The following is an 18173-nucleotide window of genomic DNA, read 5'->3' as shown; positions in this document are numbered from 1 at the left end:
GGAGAAATGGAGCCTTCCCAGGACCTCTTGGAATTTTTGGCCATCGCTTCCGTCCGTGAGTGAGGTCAGTCTAGACAAAGCATGTCAGCGTCCTTGGTGAAAGGGGAACCCCGAAAGAACCAGAGGCCCCTTGGCACCCAGAGGGCATTGTCACAGGGTCTTGGTGTGAACTCACCTGTGAAACATGCCCTCCCCAGGGAAGTTGGCAGGGCGTTCTTTCCAAGGCAGGAATTAGGGCTCTCGGTTTTCACACCTCTCTGAGTGATGGTTTCCCCCCAGGTCCCATCAAAGGGGACTTGACTGAGGCTCTTTCTTTCCAGCCTGCTTCCTCTAGACATGCAGTTGATAGAATCGGTTTGTCTCAGTACCTCTGGGCTGCGTTCTTCCAGACTGTTTGATCCTGCGGCCACTTTCTTCAACAGAAGGGCAGTGACGTGATGGATTTCACAACTTGTCCCCTATTAGATTTCATCCTATTCTGTGCTTGGGGGGAGGCCCCAGAGTGGCCTGTAGCTCTGTCATCTGGGCCACTGCCTCCCCGGAAACTCTCATGGGCTCTGCCCATTGGGTGCTAGGGTCCCAAGGCAATGACAAAGCAGTCAGTAGGTCAGCTGACAATTTAGCTTCTGAGCATTCATCACCCCTCCCTCCACTGTGAGACCTGAACCATCAGACAGACATAAAAACCCACTTTAGTTCTGATACAGCTGTACTGAGATAGGTGGCTTGGCACTGAGATCAAATTGGGCTTCCTCCTGCTTCCCTGAACAGTTGTCCTGCCTGTTCCCCTCTCCCCGTCCCCCACCCAAGCGTGGGGACTACAGGCCTGTGCACTGTGGGAGGAGGAGGTCAGGATCCTTGTACTGCCCTTGTCATGGTCTCCCTGGACACAGGATGGATGGGAGAGGAGTGTGTGCAGGAGTGGTCACAGGTGGGGCTCCGTGAGAGGCAGGGCTGGTGTCACTCCCAGCAGCTGGGGTGATGAGACTGTCTCAAGGGGCCCCACAGCATTTGCCCCCATGCCAGCTACTTGCTGGGAGACCAGTCTCAGAGCACGGGGCAGGACAGAGTCTACTTGGAAGAAGTTCTTTACCACATTCCTATCACCCAGAGGGGAGCTGTGGTCAGAAGCTCACCTGGATCAGGAGCTTTTCCTTTTCCACCAGGGGTGAGGGAGGTGGTGAATGCAGATGAGAGGGCAGAGAGGGGCAGCATCATTCCAGTCCTGCTCCTTCCTGGGAAGGGATGGAAGTCCCATATCTCCTCACTATCATGAAAACCTGAGCACAGAGCAGCAGAGTCCACCATCAGGACCCTATAGGACCACTGTCTGGCTCACCAGCTGACTGTCATGCGCTTGCTTTCCTCTTTGGGGGATTAGGCTGGGCACTCCTTTAATCACGAGCAGCTGTCAGGAGGGCAGGACCTCCATTCCTTTGAGCTGGTGCGTAGGAAGAGTCAGCAAATTGGTACAAGAGGCTGTTGTCGTCTTCTTTCCGATTGTCTGGAAGTCCAGCTGGATCCCAAGGTGAGCCCAGTACGGCAGAATGGGATAGATTGATTGACTCTTGCTTAAGGCTCCAGCCTTCTGATTGCTGAACTCATTGGAAACTGTTACAAAAATGCTCTTCCATCAGGAGATTTGCATTTTATTTCCACAAGTCTTTGAGCAACATTAGTAATCTGTGGTTGGAACATTTGCCACTTGTTCCTTAGTCTTGCAAAATTTTCTCTCAAAGCATTCCATCCTCTTCAAGCCCATCTACCCTGCTGGGGCCTCTTCCACTCCGCACTTGAAGGTTAACCAAGGTGAATTTATATTAGCTGCTCACAGCTGTGCTGAGGAGGGCAGCGTGTTTGTGGAGTCAGGAGACCTGCTGATTGTCCACTACACAGCCCTTGCTGTTGGCCTGGCTGTATCCCACAGCTCTGTTTCCTTATAATCTGTGGACTCAGACCCCTGGCTTGACAATATATCAAATTCACTTTGAGATAGCACAGGATTAGCAGCTGCAACAAGATACTTATGGGAGAACCTTGGGAGAATTCCCGAAGCTCTGGCAGGGCCCGTGTAAAAATTTTTCTTTCTTGTAGGAACGAGTAAGATTAGGACTGGTGTTTCTAATCATCAGATGCCAAAGTTGCTGCACCATCCTGTGAAATATCTGCACTGTGGGGGAATGAGGAGCATCCAGTGATTCCTTGCATAGAGTTAGTTTAGAATCCCAGTTTGTTAGCTCTTTCAACACATGTGTCCATAAATAGATTAGGGAGAGCTTGTTGCTTTCTATCCTAAATAAGGGAAAGGGAACTGTAATTGGATTAAATCAAGTACCCACAATTTCTGACCTTGAAAATTGCATAAAAAATGACCCGAAGGCACCTGTTGGTTAGAATGGCAGCAGCTAATTCAAGCTGTAGAGATTTAGACACAAGGACAGAGAACACTTCCTTGTTGGCCATTTGGACAATTGAAGAGTCACCCCCTGAGGCAAAGGACTGACAAAAAAGGGCCATTCTGAGGTTGGCGGGGGTGGAGGTTAGAGCAGTGAATAAAACAGGTGAAAGTCCCTGTACTTAGACAGCTAGTATGAATATGGGCTTAGTAGGTCTCAGGCACTGTTCTGAGCACTTCACACACATGAACCCCTTTAACCCCTGCATCTACTCTGACATGGGCATTTCTCATCATCCCCATTTTACAAATAGGTAAAATAAGGCACAGGAAAATCAAGTGACTTATCCAAGGACATAAAACTAGCAAGTGGCAATTGAGTCTTTCAATCCTGTGAGCATGTGTGTGCCAAATTTTAAAAGGCACACATTTCACCCAGGGGATCTGGGCTTGAAAACAGATTCTGATTCAGTAGATCTGGCATGGGGCCTGCTTTTTGCATTTCTGAGGAGCTCCCAGGTGACACTGACGTTGCTGGCCCATGGACCACATGTGGGGTGGTAAGGGTCCAGACCATGATGGGCATCCTTGGCCTCCTGGAAACCAAGTTCCTTGGAGATATATGTGTATTGTTCATCTCCGTGTTGTCTTCATCAGGACCTTCTTATCCTTATCTAGGCTTGATTAGCCGAAGCCATGGAAACCCAGCCAAGCTTTTTCAGGAGAGAAGTGGGCACAGTCTAAGGGTGCAAAGTTCATGGAATGCAAGGAGAGTAAATACAACATGCCAGGCCTTGTGGGGCCCAGAGTGCCATCAGGCTTTGGTCTCTCATCTTCCCTCTGCTATGCAGGTTCTAGCCTCTGCTCCATTCTGCTCACTTGTTTTCCAACATGGCCACCCACAAAATCCACTGGCTCTTTCAATCTCAGGGCTCACAATAACCACATGCACTCTGTTTCTTATTTTAAGTGCTTGAAGGGGGAATGTGGCAGTCGGTAGATTACAGGGGCTATGGGTATTAAGCAGGTTGAGGAGGTTGGGTGTGATGGACAAATTGTCTGATGTATCTTAGATCACATGCAAGGTCAGATATTCACTAAGAGCTCCTTCCTGGAGGTCCAGGTTGCTTCCTTTGGGAGGAAGTCAGAAAGAAATAGATAATTCATATATTTTACCAAGCACCTATCAGCTGCCAGGCAATGTGCCCAGTGATAGGAATACAGAGGTAGAAGATATAGCCACCACTTTTTAAATAATTTAAGTTCTAATGGCAAAGGAGTTCTATGATCAAGGCAACCTCTCAGCAGAGCAAAGCCCTCCTCCTGAGAACAATTAGGAAAACTGAAAATAAAATCTATCAGCACTTCTGCTTTCTGATTCACATATCTACATTTCATAAATATATTTGTATTATATAATTACATAGTTATATATGTGCATATATATCCAACTATCTTAATTGTTCTCTGAAGGACTAGATAGGTAGTTAGATTACAGAGAAAAGCAGCAAAGTGAGCCCAATTGCTGGAGACGTTTAACTCTAAGAAACTCACTCGTATTTAAGCAGTGCTAGTTGAGAGAAGCTATGGAGAAAGTGACAACCAGGATGTTTAGGAGGTGAGTGAGTTTTTGGCAATTCTTAACTCTAAGAAACTCACTCATACTTAAGCAGTGCTAGTTGACAGAAAGTGACAACCAGGATGTATAGGAGGTGAGTTAGTTTTTGGCAGTTCTAACAGTGAGACAAAAATTGGGAGGTTGTGGTAAATACCTCAGGATTTTTACTGGGGAACCCTGAAGGACCGAATGAACCCTGAGTAGGGGCAAATCAGAAATAGACCAGATTCTATAAAAACTGAAAGCCTCTCAACAGTTCAAACCCTGATTGGATTAAAGTGACCATCCCCCTACTCTAACTTCCTATGAGGGAACCAAAATTTTGTCTAGAGCCACCATGATTTTCTGTATACAATGTCTGGCATTCAATTAGAAAAAAGTTATCAGTCATTCCAACAGACAAGATCTAAAGCAAAAACAGATAACAGAAAGGAGTCTGTGGGAAGTGCAAATATGAAAGTTTATCAGGCATGGACATTAAAATAATAATGATTGATATGGTTACAGAATTAGATGACAAGCTAGAGAAATTCATTAGAGAACTGAGGTATCTACAAAAGAATTAAACAATATAGAACTGAATAAAAATAATAAATGCAATTAAGAACTTAATAGAAGTGTTGTACAGAAGGTTAAATACAGATGAAGAGAAAATTAATGATTTGGAAGCTATATCAATAGGAAATGTCCAGTGCAAGGCCCAGAGAGACAAAAGGAAGGAAAATTCAGAATTGAGATCATGACAATAATAATACAAAAGTTTGTGGGAGAGGCAGTAAATCGAATTTAAGTTCTAGGCCATCTTTGCCATATTTCTTGTCTCTTGTATTGATTCTATCTCCATTCAATTCTGGTCCTAGATTCTCTTGTCTAGAGCTCTTTGTTGTGGTAACCCCTGAGCACATGTAGCTGTGTAAATTAATTAAACTTAAATAAAAGTAAAAATTCAGTTATTTGGTAAGACTGGCTGCATTTAAAGTATTCAGTAGCCACATATGTCCAGTGGCTGCTGTATTGGACAGTGCAGATATAGAACATTTAAATAACTTCAGAAGGTTCTATTGAACAATAATCTCATTCCCTGATGTTTTACATTTTTCATCAGTCTATTTTCTAGATCTTTACCTATGATGATGTTACCCCTGTACATGGAACCTTTCTATGGGTCCAGACTCCTTTAATGTGATGTTCAAAGTTTCACACAGTGTAACTCAATTCTGTTTCCCTGCCTGTTGAAAGCAGGCAAAGTGAATTCAGTGATCTACTATTACCTAAAAGAAGGCAAAATGTTCTCACAATTAAATGCCTGTGGCTCTGTGGGTCTGTCTTGCATGGAGAATGGTGCTCAGAGCACTAACCTTGAGTCATCTGATGACTGCAGGTTCCTCTATCCAGGAATACTAGGACAAGTACACTACATTTTAGAAAGACTCCCACTAAAATGGTAAAGTAAATCATGTATTAATTATTGGGTTTCCCACTGAGAACTTCTTATTCTTCAAGTCTATGGGGCAAGTGGGGCTTTTACTGAACCGCATCCTGAGCTTGCCATTTACTGGCTTTTAAACATGGACAACTTAACTTTACCTCTCCTGTGTCCCAGGTTTCCCAACTGTTAGGTAAAGTCCTTGCACTCCTCCCTAACATGTGAGTTTTGACAACTAAATGTGGTTTTGCAAATGTAGAAATTGCTTTATAAATGTAAGTGCCATGTGTACCATGTGGCATTATTTTTTCATACTGTGCTGTTTCTTTTTTGTCTTTCAGTCATTTCCCTCAAAGCTTCTGAAGAGTCATCCTTTGAGAAAACGAAAGAGACTTGGGCATTTTTTGAAGGTAAAGCTTGTATATTTCTTTTTTTTATTGCTCTATAGCTGCTTTTTCTTTTTCTTTTTTTTTTAATTATACTTTTAAGTTCTAGGGTACATGTGGACAACGTGCAGGTTTGTTACATATATATACATGTGCCACGTTGGTGTGCTGCACCCATTAACTCGTCATTTACATTAGGTATATCTCCTAATGTTATCCCTCCCCCCTCCCCCCACCCCACGATAAGATGCAGCCTCACTTTTAGACAATAGGAAGGAAATAGAATGTCAAGAAAGGACCCTAACTTCTTAGTTTTTAAGTTGTTTTCTTGGTCTCAACTTACTCAAAGTAAGATGGAAATCCCTGACAGTATCAGCCCACAGTTTTGAAAGAGTGGAAGTTAAAGCACCAGTCAACATAATTTTTGTTTGTTTTGTTTTGCTCCAGAATTCCTACTCCCAGGTGATATTAGGGACAAATCTTCAAGTGATATAAAAATGATAAGTACCTCTACTGTGACTACATTTTATTTCAGGTTGCTTAAGGAATTTGGGGTTCTAGAAACAGTTTGCAATCCTTAACCAAGTAATTTTCAACCCATGCTAGAATCACTCATGGAATGTTAAGAACATGAATGCCTGGACCACATCTCTAGAGATTCTGATTTAGTTGGGAGTTGTTAAAAGCTCCCCAGATGATTGCAGCATGCAGCCAGGCTGAGAACCATGGCCTTGGAACAGTGGTTCCCAAAGTGTGATTGCAGACCAGCAGCATATGCATCACCTGGGAGCTTGTTCCAAATGCACATGGCTGTGCCCTGCCCCAGCTTATAGAATCAGAAATTCTAGGGTTGGTGCCCAAGAAATCAGGGGTTTAACATGACATCCAGGCAATTCTGATGCACCTTCAGGTTTGGGCCTTAGGGCAGGGGTTCTCAACCGTGGGTGACTTTTGCTACTGCACGGGACAGTTGCCAATGTCTGGATGTATCTTTGGTTGCCACAGCTTTTGGGGGTGCTCCTGGCATCTAGTGATAGGGGCCAAGGATGATGCCAATCCTACAATGCACAGGATAGTCCCCATGACAAAGAATTTTGGCTCCAAATATCCACAGTGCTGAGGTTGGAAAACCCTGTCTTGGATTAAGGAAAGTTCAGAGAAATTATTATCATAAAGTGGGTGAGGATTATGACCATAAGCAATGAAAGAATGCACTTTGTGCGTTCTCTGGCAGAGCTTTGGATCAGTGAAAGGCTGATTAATGTTCAAAGGTGGTCAGGAGCTTTGTAAAGATTATGTCTGGTGATGGTACAACATTTATTGATGAGGAATGATCTAGCCAAAAGTCTCTAAGGAGAGGCATATGTCTTGAGACCTCACCGTCACCCTTTGTTAACCCATTGTATGGTCTGGCAGAAGGAGGGCCATCCTTAGGGGCAAGTACTTGCTTTCAAGCTCGTCCCTTCCAATACCTAGTTATAAAGCAGTAGACTGAAACACATTCTGTCTTAGGAAAATGTAACTTTTATTGTGAACATCATTTGCAAACCATAAGTGTCACCTACACAGGCCTCTAGGATTAATTGTTTAGTTTTGTAGTCAAAATATTTTGTTTATGAGATTGCACTCATGAGAATCCAACGATTCTTTGTATTTCCTGATGTTTCTCTGCATTTTTATAGTTGCCTTTTTCTTTATTTGATGACTGTCTCCTAGTAAAATAATCCCCATTTCTCCCACTCAGCCTCTCATTAAGAGAATCCCTACTCATTGGCATTGGCAAAGAAATGAAAATGACTTTACTTCTCATAGAGTGAAGCAGTAGTAAGGGCAAGGTTTACCTTTCTCGTTACTATTTAGTAAAATTGAGGCAACCCCATTGATGTTTGCCCCATGTCTCTGGAGCTGCCCTGTGACCAGGCACTGTAACGGGTTGGGATATGGAGAGGGCCTGGCTGTGGCAAGGGTAGATCATTAGGGATGTGACAGCTGGAGCCCTATATATCATCAGATGCATCAGAATCTTCCAGGGAGACTTCTGGCTCCAGCCCCTGAGGTTCTGGTTATAACATTAGGAAGGGATCAAAGAACTTTCAGGGCCACAGGTGATTCCTATGCAAGTGGTCTGAGGACCATACTTTGAAAATACCATGGTGCAAAAACAAGACCATATATTTGGAAAGATTGTGGCATTTAGACCCAACATACCCCACAGCATAATCAGCATTTCTGAAACCCTTTGTGCAATTAACAATATCTCATAATTCATGTGCAACTGTAGAATGTCAGGGTTACTCCCGTCCTAACTCTCTGCATGAAATCTGTAGCCCAGTATGTGCTCTCTTCTCAACAGAGAGAATCAGGCCTCATCCAAAAGGAGAACTGGCATTCTCGCTATGTGTAGTGCCTGCCTCAGAGCTGCTGTTTACAGACCAATCTTTTCCTATGATTTCGGCAGCAGCAGCATCTCCGTGCTTTGCTTTTTTAACCCAGCCATAGCTTTGGCGAGGTTAGAGGTACAGTTGAAACTCCCTGGCGCACAATCCCAGGCCTTTTGCCCTTTTGTTCCTGGACGAGAGAGCTACAGTAGGGGTTGTGGATGGATCTCCATCCTCCTGGGGCTTAGTTCATCCTGGCTGTGAGCCCACTGCACAAAAGAGGCATTGATTGTCAGGCCTGTTTGTGAGATGCTGGAGTGAGTTAAAATCCTTTGGGGCTATCACTCAGGTATTTCACCCTGAGCAAGATGGTATTACAGGCTGGATTAAAAAATAGAAGTACACAGCCTTATGTGTCAAACTGCTATCTCCTGACTTTTCCATTTGCCCTGGAAATGTACAAGACTGAAGCTGACTTTCTTGATTCCGCAAGCAGGGGAGAGCGGGGTTCCTGGACTCTGCTGAGGGGCACTGGGGTCACTCTTTTTCAAAGGAGCACTGAATATACCCCTGCTGGGATCAGAGTTGCTGGGCAACAGGTGCCATCTGCCTAGCCCTGGCTTGGTGGGGCTGTTTGGGAGGACAGGAGCTGGCACGCTGACATTATGCACCCCAGTCTTGGCCTCTCTCTGCATGGGCAGCTGCTCCAGCCTGCTAGCCCTGCCATCTGCTTCAGGGAGGCCTGGGCATTTTCTACATGGCAGCTTGCAGTTGAGTCTAAAAATGGCAGTGATGCCTTTGGAAGTTCAATGGCAAAAGACAAAACTGTAAATGATTTCAGAGAAAGGGAATATAACATGATTTTTAGAATTATTGTGGGTGTGCAGCTATATGTGTTTTTTTTTTCCTTTTTCTTTTCCTTTTTTTTTTTGATGGAGTTTTGCTCTTGTTGCCCAGGATGGAGTGCAATGGTGTGATTTTGCCTCATTGCAACCTCCGCCTTCTGGGTTCAAGCAGTTCTCCTGCCTCAGCCTCCCAAGTAGCTGGGATTACAGGCATGTGCCACCACAACTGGCTAGTTTTTGTATTTTTAGTACAAAAATTTGTACTAATTTGTTTCACCATGTTGACCAGGCTGGTTTCAAACTCCCGACCTCAGGTGATTGGCCCATCTCAGCCTCCCAAAGTGTTGGGATTACAGGCGTGAGCCATCTATGCCTGACCATATGTGGTATTTTTAAAGTGAACTCCAGATTTGATTAATTGCAGATATTTTGTTAAACTCTAGCCTTTGTTGAAAGGTCTGGCTTCAACCTTTCAACAAGCATTATTTGGCCTAGTCTGAGTTTTAAAACTTTTGAGCCAACATTTTATAGAGAGATTTTTACAAAAAAAGGTAAAGGATGAATGGGAAGATCTGGCACCACTGGGCGGGCATTCCAGCCTGAGAGCAGTGTCCTGGAGCTGAGTGCGGCAGGGCTTTGCATTAGCTGACATGGCAGGAAGGTGACTCTGCAGTCGTAGGAATTTGTGACCCTGGCTTCAATGGCTCAGAGTTTAACTGTTGTTTGCAGAGAACACCCAGGGAGGGGGGTTTTCATGTTTTGAGTGGACACAGCAGGGTGGTTGTCTTTATGCAACAAAAGGAATGCTTGTAACAGAAGGAAAAAAAAAAAATCCGAACATAGGCATACTGATTGCTGCTCAATCAAGGGGAACTCAGGTGGTCTTTCTGAGCTTTTCTTCTCCTGCAAGGCAGCACTTTTTACAGATCTGTAGCTTCAAGAACAAAACAGAGAGTGGCCATGACCGGTCCTGTGTGTGTGGGGAGCCACACGCAGGCAGGAGGTGCCCGCTGGCTGGTGTCCATAACTGGAGGCCTGTGTGTTTGGCGGCCAGCTGAGCCTTCCGGAGCCGCCAGATGTTTTCTGATTCTGTAGCCCTGGCTGCCTGTGGGGAGCCCCCTTTGAGCCACGTTGAGGAAGCTGCGATCTGAAACTGTAGCTTGGGCCTTTTGAAGCCCTTCACCTCCTGCCTGGGCAGAGTGTGCCCCAGATGTCTGCAGCATGCTGCTAGGGACACTTGGGGAGAGATGCCTACTGCGGTTCTTACCTGCAACCTTGTCCCTCCTGGGTTCCTGCTGTCCTGAAGTGAAGGAAAGAGCTCAGATGAGGAGGTGAGCTTGTGGATCAGCTGCTGTGCTCCATGGGCATGGAAGCTTTTATAAGACAATTTTTCTCTCCACTCCATGAATAAGACTAAAGGCAAGTTTCCCTGCCTTTTGGTCTGGAGACCACATTTGCATAGTCTCTTCCAGACAGATGGTGTGTTCACCTGCCTGAGGTTCTGTCGGCCTGGCAGCATGACTGTGTTGTTCACCATCTTCTCCTGCCAGCAAGGGCTCTGCCATCCTGTTCTGGAGTAGTTTGCTGACCAATGTGGAAAGGCAGGACTGGCCGTGGGTTTGCTGGGTTGTGGCCATCCTGTGCCCTGGGATCCTGCCACAAATCCTGGTCTGTGAACTTTGCTCTGTCCCTGAGTTTGTCATGAAGTGTCTTGTCCAGAATCCAAGAGTCCTGTTGCTGAGTTTCACACTGTTTAAATGGATGCTGCAGCCTCTCTCCTAACTCTGACCCCTCACAGGGTTCTCCACCCTGTTAATCTACAGAGCCCACACATCAGAGACACAGGCATTTGCTAGAAATGCAGTTTTGATTTTTAGATATGTGAGAACTTTCTCAAGCTTCTCACATCCCATCGGCTTCTGGACCTCTCTAACCTGACTCTGCCCCCACCAGCCTACTGACAGGGCTTTCCTCCCAGACTTTCCCAGTAGCTTCCTAGGAGCAAAACCGAGTGGATGTTTTTCAGCAGTTGATGCTATTAAGGCATCCTTCTTACAGTGCTTTCTTCTGGGCTTCCAGAACTCTCACCCCAGCCCTCCTCTGCATCCATGACTAGCTCTGATCCTTTGTAGGAGACTCCCTTCCACACACCTGCCCCTCTGTCCTTAAATGTTAGTGCAGATACACCCTTCACCTGCTACCTTGCCCTAAGGCACTTCCTACTTATTTTATTTTTAGTCCAGACATCTAAATTGCCAGGAGCAGAAATCTATTCAAACTAGCTTAGGCAAAAATGCTGACCGCCTTAAGAACACAGGAAGATCTCATGGACTCCAGGGGCAGAGGTTCTGCTGGGCTTCCCTGGGGCCCAGGCCAGGGAGGGGAGAGTCAAAAGGAACCTGAATGTCTGATTCCATTTCATGCCCCCTTCCCTCTCATTAACCATAAGCCTGACCTGCTTCTCCAGGCTCTCCCTGGGAGCCAGTCACCTGCTACTCCCAGTGGGCTTGCTTTTTCAGCTTAAGCAGTTAACTAACTGCTTCTCCACACCCCAAGGGCTTTACAAATGTTCTTTTCTGTTGACTCAGCTATTCCACTTCTAGGAACTTCGTCTTGAGAACATATTGTGAGAGTTGTACTAAGGTTTAAGTTCATGAATGCTCTTCATAGAATTATTTATTATGGGGAACAGGTGGAAACACTTTGAGTAGCCAATAGTGAGAGATTGTTAAATCATTGCTGATATATTAATATGATAAACTTTTATCATATTTTTCAAAATGATTCTGAATCATTTTTGAAAAGAATTTATTGAGAAAATGAGAGAAATTGAAAAAAGATGTGAAAATATATGATCTCAATTTAAAAATATATGCATATTCATCATAAAGTATACCAAATATTTATTAATAGTAGTTACCTCAGGGTGACAGGATGGCCGATGGCTTTTTTTTCTATACATTTTTGTATTTTTTGTTATTTTAAATACAACTTGGTGCAGAACTCTAGTCCTCTTGGAAGCTTCTCTCAGCCTCCCCAGGCTGGGCTGGGTCCCTCTGAGTGTTCCTGGTATTGGACACATGTTCTTATTGTTACACTTACTAAGTGGTCCTCTATTTTTCGAAGAGAAAGCCTTTGTGTGTGCATTTTTATCTTTCTTGGACTCAGGAAAGTACTGACCATGGCTGATAGTAAATGTCTGTTGGTCATAGAAATTTAAGTCAACAGAGAAACATTTTTGCTAAGTTCGAATAAATGCCTGTGGCATTTTTCTTCAAAGATGGTTAGAATAATGCTTTTGGCTTCCCTTTTCACTTTCTGAGCAGCTTGGCATTGTATTGATCAGATTAATGATAAAGTTGATTATTAGAGTTTAAGAAATGTAAATATATGTAGCTGGGCACTGAGTCTCAGCCTGTAATTTTAGCTACTCAGGAGGCTGAGGCAAAAAGGTCTCCTGAGCCCAGGAGTTCAAGGCTGCAGTGAGCTGTGATTGCATCACTGCACTCCAGCCTGGGTGATGGAGTGAGACCTTATCTCTAAAAGAGATGTATGTATGTGAACATGGTTTAACTGTTAAACTTAGACAACTTTTTATTTTGAAATTATTGTAGATTAACATCCGTTTCTGGCCAGGCACGGTGGCTCACGCCTGTAATCCCAGCACTTTGGGAGGCAGAGGTGGGGGGATCACCTGAGGTCAGGAGTTCAAGACCAACCTGGCCAACATGGTGAAACCCTGTCTCTACCAAAAATACAAAAATTAGCTGGGTGTGACAGCGTGGACCTGTAGCCCCAGCTACTCAGGAGGCTGAGGTTGGAGAAATGCTTGAACCTGGGAGGAGAAGGTTGCAGTGAGCCAAGATCATGCCACTGCGCTCCAGCCTGGGCCACAGGGCAAGAAAGAAAAATTCAATTTCTAAAAAATCATACACAGAGATCCCTTGTGCCAGTTTGTGTCCTTTACCTAATGTCTCCCAATGATAGCATTTTGCAAAACCATAAAACAATATCACAAACAGGATATTAACATCCATACAGTCAAGATACAGAATATTTCTGTCATTATAAGTGGCCCTTGTAGCCAAACCCATTTTCCTCCCACCACCACCCCCTTCTTAACTTCTGGCAACCACTCATCTGTTCTCTATTTCTATAATTTTGTCATATCAAGAATGTTACATTGATGAAGAATGTAACCTTTTGGGATTTTTTTTTTTTTCACTCAGCATACTTCTCTGGAGATTCATCCAGGTTGGTGTGTGTGTCGATAGTTTGTTCTTTTTATTTCTGAGGATGCTGTGGTGTGGATGTACCACACTTTGTTTAACTATTCACTTGCTGAAGGATATCTGGTCTGTTTCCAGTTTTTGGCTACCCAACATACATGTACAGTTTTCCATGTGAACTTAAGTTGTCATTTTTCTGGGACAAATGCAAGGAATGCAATTTCTGGGTTGAATGGTTGTTACAGGTGTCTCCTTTGAGAAACTGTCAAGCTCTATTCTAGAGTGGCTGAGCCGCTTTACATTCCCACCAGCCATGTCTGAGTGACCCAGTTTATCTGTATCCTTGCCAGCATTTGGGGATGTCACCATTTTTTATTTTAGCCACCCTGAAATGCATGAGGGATATTTTACTGTAGTTGCATTTTGCATTTCTCTAACAGCAATAGAAGTCAAATATTTTCTTATGGGATTGTTTACCACCTGTACATTCCCTTTAGTGAAATGTCTGTATGTTTTTTTTTATTTTTCTAACAGGATTGTGTGTTTTTTGCTGTTGAGTTTTTAGAGTTCTTTAGAGTCTGGATAGTAGTCCTTTGTTGGATATGTGGTTTACAAATATTTTCTCCCAATCTGTTTGACTTTTCATCCTCTTCATATGGTTGTTTACAGAACATAAGTTTTTAATTTTGGTAAAGTCAAGTATAGTATATCAAGTTTTACTAATATAGACGGTGCCTTTTGTGTCAAGTCTAAGAACTCTGTCTATTCTTAGATCACAAAGATTTTTCTCGTGGGTTTTTTCTAAAGTCTTCTAGCTTACATTTTACATTTAGGTTTGTGGTTCATTTTGAGTGAATTTTTGAATAAAAGGTGAGGTTTATTTTAGTTTTATTTTCTGCCAGTGGAAGTCCCATTGACCCAGCACCATTGATTGAAGAAACTTGTCCTTCTGCCATTGAATTACTTTTGCACTTTTGTCAAAAATCAACTGAGCATGCCTGTGTGGGTCTATTTCTGGGCTCTCTGTTCTGTTGCATTGATCTGTGTCTGTCCTTGCACCAATACCGCACTGCCCTGTTGACTGTAGCATTGGGATTTCAAATATTCCAATTCTGATTGTTCTCTTGCCAGCGCACTTCTCCTGTTGCAGCCCTCGGGAGGCTGACTCACGTGTCTATCCTTGCCTTTCAGATCTCTATGTGTACGCTGTCCTCGTGTGCTGCGTGGGGATCCTCAGCATTCTTCTCTTCATGCTGGTCATTGTCTGGCAGTCTGTGTTTAACAAGAGGAAATCCAGAGGTAAGAAAACAGATAAGGTCATGTCTGGGATGGGAGCACACCCCGACCACAGATGGGTGGAAGATGCTAGACAAAGTACCACCTTGGTGGAAAAGTGCATTGTGAGTCAGGGATTATTTACCTGTGACTGTGGGCAAAGTGAGCAAGCTATGTTTCCCTTGGACTCTGCTAAAATACACTGTGGCCATCATTGACATCACTGAATTTCCCCTTTCTCGGTTTCTGAGGCCCCTTCCTGCTGTCAATCTCCCTGAAGAGTCTGTGGCGTCAGATGAGCCTAGGGTTCGATTTTGACTCTGCAGTTTGAGGCTGAGGTTTGGGGCAAGTTCCCGAGCCATTCTGAACATGGGTTTCCTCATTTATGAAAGAGGATTGACACCCTCTTCCCGCAGTAGAATGTTCTTATGAGCGTTCACTGGCAGGCAGGTGGCACTTGGGAAGTCTCCCCCATTCTTTCCCTGACCAGTCTGAGAGTTCCCTTCCATCTCCTTTCACTTTGGTGTCCCTGTTTCCCTGCAATCTGCCCTCAGCCCCTTCCTGCCTTCTGCCTTCCTTCTCAGGAAAGTGTAGTTCTCGTGACTCTCACATAGCTATGAACACTGCCTGCGTTCTTGAGAGTTCCTGCTGCTCCCCGAGCCCCAATTTCACTTGCCCAGCAGCTCCTGTTGGAGGTCTCCTTTGAGAGCCTCTCCCTGCATTCTGCTTCAGAATCTCCAAAACAGCTGGGGACACTGGCTCCCAGGGATGACCAGGGTAAATGCCGAGCTCTGGAATTGGACCAACTCCAGTTCCAGTGGCTCCCCCACTTACAGGCTGACAACCTTCCTCTGTGCCTGCCTTCCTCATCTGCGACATGGAGGAGGCAGGAGTGCACCAGTCTCAGGCTTGTGGTGAGGACTAAGTTACCAAAAGAAAGAAGCTAAACCCTGTAACACAGGCTCCAGCGAATGTCCTGCTTTTATGTTGACATATGACTCTAATTATACACAATAATTGTCACTATTAGCTCAAGGTCATAGAGCTTGGAAATGTTAGATTCAGTGGTCACGGCTTGAGGGGCCACTCCAATAGTGACTCTGTGCAGCATTAATGCAAGGGTTTGGGCAAGGCTAAGGGACAATGAGGGAGGTGACACATCCAATGACAAGTACCCATGGGATGCTGTTTCCATCCTAGACCTTAAGGGACAAGGGGAGGGGAGGTTCCTGGAATGCACCATGCAGTAGCTGCAGCTTTGGGAGAGGTGTCACCATCAGGGGTCTGCAGAGAGGGACTCAGCTCCTGACAAACCCCGGAGGCAGCTGGGAGGGAGCCAGGATGGTACACTCGTCAGGCCCTTTCCCCTCCCCACTTTGGATCTCCTGCTGCTGTTGCCCTTGATGCCACCCACCAGAAGCCAGGGGGCCAGGAGCAGGAAGGTGCCTCCAGGGCTGAGCAGGGTGGACAAAGGTGCACGGGGATCCAGAGGGCAGTGGAGAACTCCAGCATGCTCAGCAATTGGCAGTGGGGCGGAGGCTGTAGCATGGGTGTTCTTCCTCTGGAGCCCGTGCTCTCCCACCAGCCTCTGCCTATGTCTCTGTGCTGTCCTTCAAAGCCAGCTCCAGGGCCTTCCCCTGCAACACCCACCTCCCTCATCAGTGGCAACGCAGCTTTTTTCCTGTTCTCAATCCCTGAATAATCTTGTGAGCTTGTGGCACATTGCACTTGTGCCTTGGCATGGGCCTCCCTTCAAGAGGACAGTGTGTGAGGCAGGGACCACACGTTCAATTCTCCTTGGAATTTGGCTCAGGACAGATGCTCAGTACATGGTGGACAAATGGGTTTATTTCCCACCTGCCTTACTCCCAACTGTTGGAGTGTGGAAGCCACATAGGCAGTTTCCAAGCTGGGTATGCTCTGAAGGCTCTTTTCCCTGGGCTCAGGGGCATGATTGAGAGTCTGCATGGGCTGCAGGCCCTGCTAGGCCCTAGACAGGATCAGGGAAACAAAGCAGGGCCAAGAAGGGCAGACTGGGACATGTGGGTGCACCTGGCATCCTCCTCCAGGCCTCACAGAGAGGCTTCAGAGAATGGGGATCCCAGCTGCCTCATCCCCACTGGAGTGGGCCTCAGACGATCCCATGTGCACCTGTGCACAGTGCCTGAAAGCCCTCCCCAAACCGCAGCTGTCCAGAGCATTGTCTGATTGTCTGAGCACCCGCTGTGGGCCAGGCACCTCATGTGGCCCCTCCATGTGCTTATGTGACCCTGGATGAGAGCCACAGTGCTCTTACCTGACAGCACAGCTGAGGAGCTTGAGAAGGCCCTGAAACCAGGGAGTGGTAGGGTGAAGTTGAGCCCCAGTCTCTCAACTGCTGGAGTGTGGAAGCCACATAGGCAGTTTCCAAGTTGGGTTCCCAAGCCTCTCATGTTTCTATTCAAGAAAACCTTGGCTATCAGGGGGCTGACCTTGCCAAGGGAATTTTTCTTTAGTCCTCCATGGCAGTTGTTGCTGAGGCTCTTCCAAGACAAGTCTACCTAGTGCCTGCAGCTCCCAGCAGTTTGGTTTTGGTTGAGTGCAACTCCCATTGGCAGGTCCAGTAGCCTTGGCAGGGCAGGTCTTGCCCCATGCACCTCCAGGAGCCAGGCATCTTTCAACTCACTGTGGGGTCAAGGATGGAGGACCGTGCGTGATGGGCCTGGGTAGTCTCCTTCAGCTTGGGCCAGGAGTCTTAGAACAGCCCTCCCCAAAACTTCAGGAGCAGACCGTTCATCTGGGAACCTGCTCAAATGCAGATTCTGATTCAGGATGTCTGGAGCAGGCCTGCAATCCTGCATTTCCAGCCAGCTCTGTTGCTGGTGTGAGGCCATGCTTGGGGTAGCAAGGCCTTAGAGCTGTTTTTCTTACCTCTATCCCATCAAGCATCCTGCTTTCACAACAAGTATTTTGGAATGATCTCTACTATTTTAAAATGAAATTCCTAGATGAGCTATACTATCTGTACCCCCTCAAATCAACTTAATGCTTTATAATTAAAGGAGAAATCAGAGGAAAGTAATTTATAACACACTGAGACAAATTCTAGTATTACACCTCTTCTTTGAATCAGTGTGAATTTCAGAGAAGATAATAATCCTTTATATTTGATGCTTGAAATAAACGCTAGATAAGCACCTGTTTGTATTTGCGAAGACTCAACATGCAGGGGACAGGGATCAGCATAGACGGACACAGATGGGCCATAATATCCAGGAGAGGCACTGCCCATGGTGATGGGATTCCTAACATCCCAACTGTTGGTAGGGTTTTTAATGAAAAAAGACACTCTTCAGCCAATTTGCACACCCTTTAAACATTCACTGTGCGTTAGCATGGAGAAAATACATACCTTGTGTTTCTACATAAATTGGGCTTAGCTTCCAGGCTCTCATGAACAGGTTTCCTCTTTTCTACATGAATGTCAAGAGGGTTACTCAAAGTCTATAGGAGAAATCTTCATTTGTGGACTTTCCTATATATCACAGATGTCAAGCTTCCCTGCCACGGCCTATCAGTGGTCAAGGATTGTCCCCAATCAATGCTATAATCAGAAACATCCCCTGAGCATTCCAAGTTGTC

The 18173-nt window shown here is 45.4% G+C and overlaps 1 protein-coding gene across 6 annotated transcripts in view; it reads left to right on the top strand.

Moving 5' to 3' along the window:
* LOC116480820 (V-set and transmembrane domain-containing protein 4) overlaps window positions 1-18173 on the top strand; it is a 116324-nt gene that overhangs the window by 40789 nt on the left and 57362 nt on the right. For all 6 annotated transcript variants that reach the window (XR_009212847.1, XR_009212848.1, XM_058436482.1 and 3 more), the window contains 2 exons: window positions 5781-5849; window positions 14469-14576. Coding sequence is in view for 4 of the 6 variants with exons in the window: in XM_058436482.1 (XP_058292465.1) it covers window positions 5781-5849; window positions 14469-14576 (177 nt within the window). In the remaining 2 variants the exon portion in view is untranslated. The remainder of the gene's footprint in view (window positions 1-5780; window positions 5850-14468; window positions 14577-18173) is intronic.

Source organism: Hylobates moloch, unplaced genomic scaffold (genome assembly GCF_009828535.3).
Source record: "Hylobates moloch isolate HMO894 unplaced genomic scaffold, HMol_V3 SCAFFOLD_3, whole genome shotgun sequence".
Lineage (NCBI taxonomy): Eukaryota > Metazoa > Chordata > Mammalia > Primates > Hylobatidae > Hylobates > Hylobates moloch.
Note: the sequence above shows the minus strand (reverse complement) of the source record. Positions and strands in the feature narration are given on the sequence as shown.